Source organism: Tamandua tetradactyla, chromosome 25, assembly GCF_023851605.1.
Source record: "Tamandua tetradactyla isolate mTamTet1 chromosome 25, mTamTet1.pri, whole genome shotgun sequence".
Lineage (NCBI taxonomy): Eukaryota > Metazoa > Chordata > Mammalia > Pilosa > Myrmecophagidae > Tamandua > Tamandua tetradactyla.
This window is the reverse complement of record NC_135351.1, coordinates 5,801,185-5,811,810: the sequence shown is the minus strand read 5'-3', so window position 1 is coordinate 5,811,810 and position 10,626 is coordinate 5,801,185. Positions and strand designations below refer to the sequence as shown.

The 10,626-nt window shown below is 50.3% G+C and overlaps 1 protein-coding gene across 2 annotated transcripts in view; it reads left to right on the top strand.

Annotated features, from left to right (window-relative positions):
* The first annotated feature begins 362 nt into the window (after positions 1–362).
* The window catches only part of PXDC1 (PX domain containing 1), a 35,011-nt gene continuing 24,747 nt past the window's right edge, over positions 363–10,626 (top strand). For both annotated transcript variants that reach the window (XM_077143505.1, XM_077143504.1), the window contains exon 1: positions 363–631. In XM_077143505.1, coding sequence (XP_076999620.1) covers positions 376–631 — 256 coding nt within the window. In that variant the 5' untranslated portion in view covers positions 363–375. The remainder of the gene's footprint in view (positions 632–10,626) is intronic.

The following is a 10,626-nucleotide window of genomic DNA, read 5'->3' as shown; positions in this document are numbered from 1 at the left end:
TCCCTGAGAGGCGGAGGAAGGCGGACGCGGTCTCAATCTCGGCCCCGACGTCGACGAGCGCGTCGCCAGTCACGGGAAGTTCCTTATAAAGCCACCACCGCCGCGGGCCCGGCCCGAGAGACTCACCGCCTTCCCGGCGTCGGCCTGCTGGAAGGAGCGCGCCCGGGACAGTCCAGTGCGCCCACCCCCGCGAGCCGCCGCCCGGCACGGACCCGGGACCCCGCGCCCACCCCGACCCGCGGCAGCTCCCCGGGACATCGCGCGCGCGCGTGCGGAGACCCCAGTGCTCCCACCCACGCCCCGGCCCCGCGCGCCCCTCGGGGTCGCGGCGCCCCGGGAGCGCCCCCGCGCGGCCGGGCATGAGCGCGCGCGGGCATGGCCTCTGCGGTGTTTGAGGGCACGTCGCTGGTGAACATGTTCGTGCGCGGCTGCTGGGTGAACGGCATCCGTCGGCTCATCATCAACCGGCGCGGCGACGAGGAGGAGTTCTTCGAGATCCGCACGGAGTGGTCGGACCGCAACGTGCTCTACCTGCACCGCAGCTACGCCGACCTGGGCCGCCTGCTGCGGCGCCTCCGAGACTCCTTCCCTGAGGACCGGCCGGCGCTGGCGCGCTCGCCCCTGCTGCCAGGTGCGCGTCGGCGCCACGCGCTGTCTCTGCGCGGCCACCGTGGGGAAGGGGGCGGCAGCGACAGTGGGGTCTTTGTGGCAGAGCGATTGTTGCGAGAGAGTTTTAAAATACCGAAAGGGGAGGTTGGGGAAGGCAAGTGAGAGTGGAAGAGTTCATTGTAATCCAAGATTGCGTCCTTCCTCCGCCGTCATCGGCCGCGGGTGGGGGTGTGGGGTGGGGGCAGGGGACACGGAGACCTCGACGCCTTGCCAATGACAGGCAGTCCACAGAGGGCCGCGCCGAGAAGACGAAGGTCGGTCCGGGGGACACTTGTGGCACGCCGGGTTTCCGAATCCCTGGGGAGTCCTTGAGAAGGTGGGAGGAGGGACGGGACCGGTACAAGGAGTGGGCTTGACAGGCAGCAAGGGCAAGTTTACTTATGCTGGGGTACTTAAGGAGGAGCACCAAGACGCTGTCACCCGGACAAGCTTGGGTGGCCAGCGCGGACACCCCCGCCCTCTCCGCTCTGGGGAAGAGCTGGTTGCAGACGTGGCCCCCACTCCACCCTGGCCGGCTAGCCGACCGGCTTGGGAACTCTTGGCTCCTGCTCTCTCCTCAAGTCTGGCTCTCCAGAATTCTCCCCGGGAGGAGAGCCTTGCGCCTCCACCCTTATGAAGTGACACTTGTGCCCAGAGTGATGTAGGGCGCCACGCGGCCTTGGGTGGGGCGGCCTCGGGTGGCGAGGGGGGCGGCCCAGCCCGCGCGGGTTCTTCGTCCCAGGGTTGGGCCGGAGCATTTGGGTTTGATAAATAACTGCGGCCACCTCCTCCCTAGCTTTGGGACGGATCCCGGCTCACGGACTCTTGTTTTCAGAAAAGCGCTGTGGCGTCTCTTTTCCTGCTGTATGCCAGCGCCCTTTTCCCTGGGCTGCCCTTTGGAGGGAGGCCCGCCGAGACGGAGGCTGGAAGAGGGGAGGATGCAAGAGAGAGAGAGAGGCTGAAGGGGAAGAGAGGCCAAGGCTGGGAGCCCGGGCTGGAGGGAAGGTAGGCAGGGTAGCCTGCTGGCACCTGCAGTTCTGAGCTGGTGATGTCTGACCCTGAAGCCTTCCCGTCTGTGCTTCCTCTAAGCCCAGAAACCCCAGAACCTTTGGGATGCAGGTAAGGAAGTTGAGTGCGGTGGGTTCAGTCCCTTTATAGAGGACAGCAGACTTTCCACATTATTTATTAATGAACATTTATACCGTTTGTCTGTGCAGTTTGAGATAACTTCTGCTCCACTGCCCCTTTCCCCACCGTGGTTGCTCCCATCCCAATGTGTGGGGAATATTTGGATAATCAGCAGGCATTTTTGGGATTTACTATTCTCAGGGCACAACCCCTCAGAGATGTGGTCACTTGGAAAGGTCCCCAAACCAGCAGGTTTGAAGGCCCTGGGTGAGGAGATGTGTCTTACAGGCTTCACCCCCCCACCCCACCCATTCCTTTCTCGTATTTCTAGCCCTTCTGGAGATAGTTGAGTATTATTTCACGCGTGGCAGCGGTTTTCCATACATTTGTTCTCAGGGTGCATATGCTGTTATATTTTTAATTTAACAATGAATGTACAAGTCAGGAAAGCATAGATGAAGGAAAGACATTTTATTCAATGACTTGAGTCCTTGCTAGAACTAGGCAAGACATAAATAGCTCCGATCCCTTGAGAGCTGGCAGATCCTGCCCTCCCCTCTGCCCTGGGTCTCACTGGTCAGGTGTCCAGGCTCGGCTGGGATCCCACACAGATGGCTGGAACCCTGGCTCTCCATTTGATTTTCCACCTGTAACATAGAACCAATCACCTATGTTTTGGGGGAGGATTCAGATGCCCAGTGTATGTAAACTTGCTGCCCATGCCATTTGTTACCCTCAGTGTTAGTTGCTTCTGGCTATCGTTGTAGGGCCAGTGGTTGGGGCAGGGGATGGCTGCAGTTGCCATGGGATGCTGCTGTAAAAATGCCTGACCTGGAGCAGGGGGAGGTGAAGGGGGAAGCTCGGACTGCAGGTGCAGGCCCTGGGCTCTTTCTCATCTGGGCATGAGCAAATGCTGTTGGCATCTTGGTTCATGGATGTATGGTCCCACTTGACCATGCCGGGAGCCTGAATCATGGTCAAGTGGAGGAAGGCTTAGGAAGTGGGGGGCTGCCACAGAGCAATGAAGACTCAGAGGGATGTGATAGCTGCCATCGTGTACCTAAAGGGAAAAGATGTCAGAAATGGGATTAGACCATGGTGGTGAGAGGGGCGGCAGCATGCAGCTTGGGTGAGGAGTGGAGGTTTGGGTACAAGGACTTTCTGATAGCCCAAGACGAAGCATTACCTTGGCCAGTAAGAGCATCTGACCAGTACTCCTTGGTGTGGGAATGGAATGGTGGCCTGGGATGACCTTCAAGAAACTTCCCATTTCTAATCCATGATTCTCTGCGTGGACTTAAGGTAGATCGTCCTTCTTAACAACTGAGTTCTGTTGTGCAGTCCCGGGGGAAGTCCTTTTCCTCTTTTTAATGCTTTTAAATCTCGGGACATCATTTGCCAGGGCAAATAATTTAATATGTATTTGTAAAATACATCACAGTCATGTAAAAGGAGACTTCACCTTATTTCCATGCGGATTTTTTATTCACATAAAAAGACTGTCTGGATAAACAAATAATAAACACAAAAGGCAACCAGATGTATCTATTGTATTGGAAATGCCGGCTTTTCTCAGCATAAATTCTCTATCACATTCCTGTGGTTTAAAGTTATTGAAATAGTTGGATTTACACTCTCTAGTTTTATTAATTGTGAGAAAATATGGCTTTCTGATATATGCTGTCAGTAGGCCAGTAGCTATTTAAGTGTATTGATTGTCCACACTGGGAAGTTGGGAGAGCCTTGGCCCTTCCTTGCAGTTTTTAATCTGCATGCAATTAAAGGGATGCTCAGCTTGTTTTATTGGTCTCACAAGTACAGCAGTGGGAGATTGTTTACATGGAGAGAATGCACATTTCCTCCCTTCTGTACATACCCTGTGTTGTTATGCTTGGCTGCCATCAGTGGGCCTCGTATGTGACACAGTGGCACGTGAGCAGGGGTTTTTATTCCCTTGCCTGGGGTGGGAACACCCATGATCTCTGGCCTTCCTTCTCAGGGGCAGTTCCCAATTCTTCCCTTTGCCATCTGTTTGGGCAAGGTTGGCCAAGATTGGTGAGTATTGACTGGGTTTGGGTGACTGTTCTTAAGTGAGGTTGGGTGGCTGTTGTTGGCTGTGGTTGGGCAGACCATTGCTGGTTAAGATTAGGTAGCTGTTGTTGACTGAGGTTGGGTGATTTTTGGACAAGGTTGTGCATCTGTTGTTAACCAAGGTCAGGTGACTGTTGAATGGGGTTGGGTGAATTACTGGGCGAAGTTGGGCAACTGTTGTTGGCTAAGGTTGGATAACTGTTGTTGGCTAAGGTTGGATGACTGTTGTTGGCTAAGGTTGAGCAACTCCTTGCGCGAGGTCAGACATCCGTTTTTGGGCAGTGTTGGGTGACCGTTGTGGGGCAGATGGCCTCTGGACTCCTCTTGTTTCTGTCCTCTATTCTTTTTCCGTGGAGTCTCGATCTCACCTTACCCTCTTTTTGATCTGGATCTGATGTGCTCCATTTTTTTCCTTCTCCCCCAGTTCTAGGGGACTGAGGTAGCTGCTTCCTTTGGATATTATCTCTGGGTTACCAAGGTGTTCTTGTTTTGCTTCTCCCCACCTGACGCTGGAGGTGTCCGAGCTTCTGGTGTTGATCCCCTGTGGTGATTTAGGTTTTCTTGACCAGACCATGACCCAGGTTTCTTGCCTTACTTCCATTCCACCCATCTGGAAAAGTTGACGCTTTCAAACACAAGTAGGCAGAATTTCTCCATTTACTGTTTTGAGCCTTTGGGCAACGTCCACCCCCCCCCCCCCTTTTTTTTTCCAGTACGGCCTCGTGAAGTCAGTCCATCCTGATCTTCTCTGCAGCAACAGATTCTATTTCTTTGGTTCTTGATTGATGTAAATGTTTTGGTCTTACATTCCTTCATTTATTAAATATTTGTTGAGTACCCACCATGTGCCATGCTCCTTTCAAGGTGGTGGGAATGCAGCAGTGAACAAGACATTTAGAAAATCCCTGCCCTCATGATTCTTGTATTCTGTTTGGGAGAATTCTAGTAATAAACAAAATGAACAGGTTGAAAATATATGTTAAATAGTGATACACAGAAGAAAAAAACAAGTAAACCAGGAAAGGGGCTATGGAAGGTAGGGCCATGGAAGGGGTTTAACTTTTACATAGGAAAGCCAGGGATCTGAGCAAAGGAAGGAGTGAGCCACACAGATACTTTCCAGCATTCCTGGCAGAGGGCAGAGCAAGTGCAAAGGCCCTGAGGCTACCATTTCCCTGATGGGTATGAATATAGAGGAGGTCATCCCTGGGAGAAGGCCATCCCATCATGGCTGAAGAGGAGAGCAGGAGGTGGAGAGTAGTAGCAATTCGAGGGTGTGGGGAGCAGGGGGCAGTTCAAATATGGGCTCTTAATCAGAGATGACTATCATGTGCTGGAGAGCTTGGAGCAAAGGAGTGATTTGATGTGCCCTGTGCTGTCTGCTGTGTTGAGAAAGATTGGGGGTGGGGGGCGGACAGGAGGGAAGCAGCGAGACCAGGTGAGGGCTGCTGGGGGCTTAGCCCCACGTATAGCCAAGCAGGTGTGAGGGATGGGTAGACACTGAGAGGTTTTGAAGGTAGAGCAAAGGATTTGCAGAGAGATTAAAGGCTTGGAGTAAAGGAGTACCAGGGGAGCATCTGAGTTTTGGGCCTGAGAAGTGGAATTGCCAATCAGTGAGTTGAGGAAGCCTACAGGAGCAGTTGGCTCCAGGGAGCACCTGGCTTCAGGGAACAGCTGGCTTCAGGAAGAAGCTGACTTGGGCAGTTTGGTGAAGGAGGGGGTCTAAGATCTCAGCTTAAAATATGGCTTTTATTCTTCGAATAAGACCCGTAATTTAGAGGCTGTGGGAGGTGCTAGTGTCCATGCATGTGTTCAGCTTTATCACTGAGGATGTTAATTTTTTACCTCTGTCTTAGTAGGCTGCCGGGTTTTAGATTTGAACTCAGAGTAAGAGCGAATGCAGGCATCCAAGATGATTACTAGAAAGGGCTGCACACAGATATAACCTCCAGACCTCCCAAATCCCGCAGCACCAGCAAAGGGGTTATCTGTTCCAGGTCTAGACCTGCCAACATTTGTTCACCTGGAAGGAATGGGCAGCTCCCTTCTACCCTAAAACAAGGAGGGAGAGTGCCACCTGGTGGCACGAGAGACACACTGCAGAGCCACAGAGTTGACTGTCACTGAGAGGAGCTGAAAAAGAACAGAGAGGCCTCCCTACTGCCCGGCAGGCCCCAGAGCCAGCACCGTGCCACCTCTACCCCGTCCCTCAGGGGTTTCTTGTGTTGGGAGCTCCCAGCCACCCCCACCCCACCTCACTGGACACTTGACCTATGACATTGTACCCCAGCTTAACCTTAAATCATCCCTCCCTTTCAGGTTGGCGTTTTTCCCCTTCTCTGAGAAATTTTGTGTGGCCCTCCTGAACCAGAGACCTATTTTTGCACCTCTCCCATGTATAGGGCTCCTGACCTGGGCCTACCTGCTTTGTCCACGCCCCAGGGCAGTGTGTTCTACTATCCCCACCCTGGGCTGGGGCCCTGGACGGAGCAGGCCAGCCTTGCAGGGCTGCAGCCCCTGGGGAGACCCTGCCACCTTCCACACAGTCTGGTCTCTTTCTCCCTTCTCTCTGTTTTGTTTTTCCTTCCCAAAGTCCCCACTCTGCTGCCCACCCCAGTCTTTGCCCAATTCCTCACCCTTCTGCTCCATAAGCACCCACACGACTTGCTGAGCATGATTTATGAGTCCGGATGTCATCCCAGTAGGTCCCAAGCTGGCGGCTGGCTCCCAGGTGTGGTGACTCTCCACCAAAGCCCAAAGGAGGGCCCCTGCATTGGCTTCCCAGATCACACTTCCCTGAAGATGGCACTGAGGCTGCCTCCAGGCTGTCCTCCAGGCTTACCCCACGGGGCACGGGACTACCTTCCATTTTTAAAACAACTCTTGGGTGGTGCAATGGTGGCTTAGGAGGCAGAGTTCTCATCTGCCATGCTGGAGACCTGTGTTCTCCTGAGATTCCCGGTGCCTGCCCATGCAAAAAACAAAAACAAACAAGACAAAACAATTCTTGAGTCTGTCTGCTATTTTTAATATATTTTTATATAACAAAATTTCCCATTTTAAGCACTTTCAAGTATATGATCCAGGGTTATTAATCAAATTCACAAATTGCTGCCATCACCACAATCCATGATCAAAACTTTCCCATCCACCCAAAAAAGAAACCCCAACCGTTAAACATTAGCTCCCCATTAACCCCCTTCTCTCCTATCTCTGGTAGCCTGTGATCTGCTTTCTGTCTGTGGATTTGCCTGTTCTAGACATTTCATATAAATGGATCAAACCATAGTCCTTTTGTGCCTGACTTAATTCACTCAGCCTCAGGTTTTCCATGTTCACTTGTAGCCTGTATCGGAATGTCATTCCTTTTTACGTGTGATCTCTGCCGCTTTTACAAACACTTTTCCGAAAGGTGGAAGATGGTTCTGCATTGTGCCCAGCTGACATGATTAGCTGGGTGCCGATCATAAGATATGGGGGGTTCATCTGTCTGTCTTGGAGACACTCAGCCTGGAGTTGGATGCCGCTCATGGACTGGGAGGTGAGGGGCTCTCGGGAGGGGCTGGTGGGTGGGCTGCATGCCCACGTGCATCTCATCAAGAACAGCGGCCTGCAACCCCACGGGGGAGTGAGCGCTGTTTGGGGGTCCTGGGGGTCCGGACCCCTTGGCACGGCTCCCCCTTGGCCGACTGTCCAGATCTATGCACCAGCCCTGTTGTGCCCTCTAGGACCCGCTGCTGTGGGTTGAATCCCTTGGTTGTCTTTGCTGTTGAGTAACGAGGTAAATTGGAGGCAAAAGCGTCCTAAAATCCGCTCTTTTCTGGCAGGCTGTGGCTTTTGTTACACGGTGGCCGCGTGGTCAGTGTTAGCGCATCACTCATGTGCACGTGACGTTTATCCCCAAACAGAACCAGCTACCCACCCAGCCCTCGTTTTTATCCCACCCTCACATTAAGTGATGAGGGCGTAAACATGTACTTGTCTTCAGAACAAAATGTCTTGATTACGCTTTGCTGAAATGTAACTTAAAATCTGGGAAGAAACACAACAAGCAACATTTGGACAGAGGGTGGAAAGGAAGGATGGGAGAAATGAATGTGTGCATAAATGGGTGACCTGTTTTTTTTTTTTTTTTTTGCATGGGCAGGTACCAGGTATTGAACCCAGGTCTCTGGCATGGCAGGCGAGAACTCTGCCACTGAGCCACGGGGGCCCGCCTGGATGACCTGTTTTTTGTGCATGCTATCTCTGAATCCCACCAACAACCGTTCCCGTTCTCATGTGAGGAAATTGAGGCCCCGAGAGGTTAGGGGCAGACGGGTGGGGGTGGGGAGCAGGGCGTCTCAGAATCAGATTGCTTAGTTCCTCAAAGCCTCGCATTATTGATAAAATAGAAATAAAATCTACATTGCAGGGTTGTAGTGAGAACTGAAAACAAGAATACATTTGATCATCGTAATTTGCAGTTTCTGTGTTTGTGGCTTCATCTACTAGCTAAAATTAATCTGTAACCTCAAAGTCGATCTTCTCACCACTTTGCTGGCCATTTGTGAACAGGCCCAGAGCGATAAAAAAATTGAGTCTCTCGACACACACGTTCCCAGCTGATGTGTCCTTTGGCTTCAATTCTCAAACTCTAACAAGTGTCCTTTTTGCAGTATATTTATAACCAAGAAGTTAGAATTTAAGTAACGATTATGATTGCTGAATCATTATATAGATATTCCTTTTTACTTCCTGGTGTATTAGAGTAGACAGAGGTAAATGCCTGAAATCTCTGACCTGTAATGCAGCTGCCTTGATCTCTGATAATGACTGTAAAACTCATCTTGTGCCTTTGTGATTGTAAAAACCTGGTACTTCCTTTATCCATTTTTACTTTAGAAAAATCACAAGGGCAAACCCCCTAATGCTAATGGAGGAATTTGAATCTGCTCAGAGCTAACTATTGACTGTTCTAGCATAACTCCACTCCTTTACATTTGTAAATTGTTTCTACCTGTACTTGCTATTGAAATGGTAATGACTCCATCTCCCATAGTCTACATCCATAAAAACCTGGCCTGTAAGCATCTGCTTTCCTGCTTCATGCCTAGCAATAAACTCTATTTCTCTTTGAAATCCCACTGCCTCAGGAAGTCTCAGGAATTGATCGTTTGGGTACATTGGGCAGAAAACTCACCACTTTTGATTGTTAACATATTTGATGCCAGGTGTCTGCATTTTTGTGCATGATGTTGGTGGTTTCGCCATTAAAGCGTAGTGCCGAAGTGCTGTCTAGGTTTCTAAGCCCAGTCAGTCTCACAACCAGCCCTGGAGAGGGTAGGGTTCAGGGAAGGTTGCAGTAAAGGTTGGTAAGCCTAAAACAAGCGCTTGTTTTCACACTGATGGAATAGCCTGTTCACAAGTGAAAAGTGGCAGCAGTGGGGAAGGAAGAAAATCTCTGCAGCCCGAGTCCTCTGAAAGTTTGATTTCCTCTCTACTTTCTCTCTTCTTCCTACATACTCTGCCTATCAGCGAGGACAGAGAGGAGAAATAAATATTGATCACTGTTCCCCAGCTGTGATAATTGGGGCATAAGCATTTTTGTGCCAGGGTCGCTAGCAGACCCCAGTATGAACCGGCCAGCCGGGCATTGCTCCCTCTGTAGCAACTGAAAAGCAGGGATTCTTTATCAACACAGCTCTTGCTGTACAGCTGCACCAGTCAGTGCCGCAGACCTGGACACAAGCGAGGCTCATGTAGAATCACTGAGGTTTCCAGGTATTTAGAACTTCCTTTAGGATGCTTAGTTAATGCAGAGAGTAACTTGGTTATCCTCTCAAGCCAATCAGTTCTTACTCCTTGCTTCCTAAAACTCAGCATATATGAGTGCAGACTACTCATTTAGAAAACCACATTTAAAACACTTTATTGCCAAAATTCTCCTAATTATTCTCATCCTTTACAGAATATCTGTCTCTTCTGCAAACAAGACCATTTGGCATTCCTTCGTTTACCCAAACAATATACTCTGATTTTGCACGCGTGTACAATATGTTGATGGACGTATTTGTTAAGTGGACAAGAAGCTGTTTAAATGTACTTCATTTGACTCAATTTGGAAGTGCAGTCGGTAGAAAAATTTCTCTAGGGTTGAGCAGCATGTGTGAGATATAAAGCTTCCTGTCTCTTAAGAGATGTCTGGTCTGTGGGGCGTTAAGCATTCCTTATTGGGCTTTGAAAAGAACAGTCTTCCCCTTCACAAGCAAACCATAAAGCATCTTGTTTTTATTTTCAGTGTTACAATGGCAGAAAGTGCTAAAGTTAGTTGCAAACTTCCTGACTGGTGGAAGGAAGCCTGGGAAAGTGATCAGAGGGAGTCAGCCCGCAGTGTGCTTACTGGGAACTTGGGACTTTGGACCTGTGTTTCTGAGATGAGAAGCTGGTTTGTTTTTGTCTGTTTGCACCAGTGGGCCTTTGGCTGATACTTGCATGTTCAGTTTCAGTTCCGGGAATAAATCAGGTGTTTTGTGTTTGCGTAAAGAAGCTGATCCAGCAACCAACAGAAACACATTTATTTTGTAGGCTGAACTAGTTCAGGAAGAAAGGGCACTCTCAGCGCTCAAGGCTGATTTTTAGCCCCTAAATGCACGTAATGGTGAGCACACTGAGAATTACATAGAATAGTGTTGCCACTTTTTCCGTATCAACTTAAGCGTTTGGGTCAAATCTGGATAAAATGATCATAAATTTTGTGCAGTGAAATTATACAGGTTT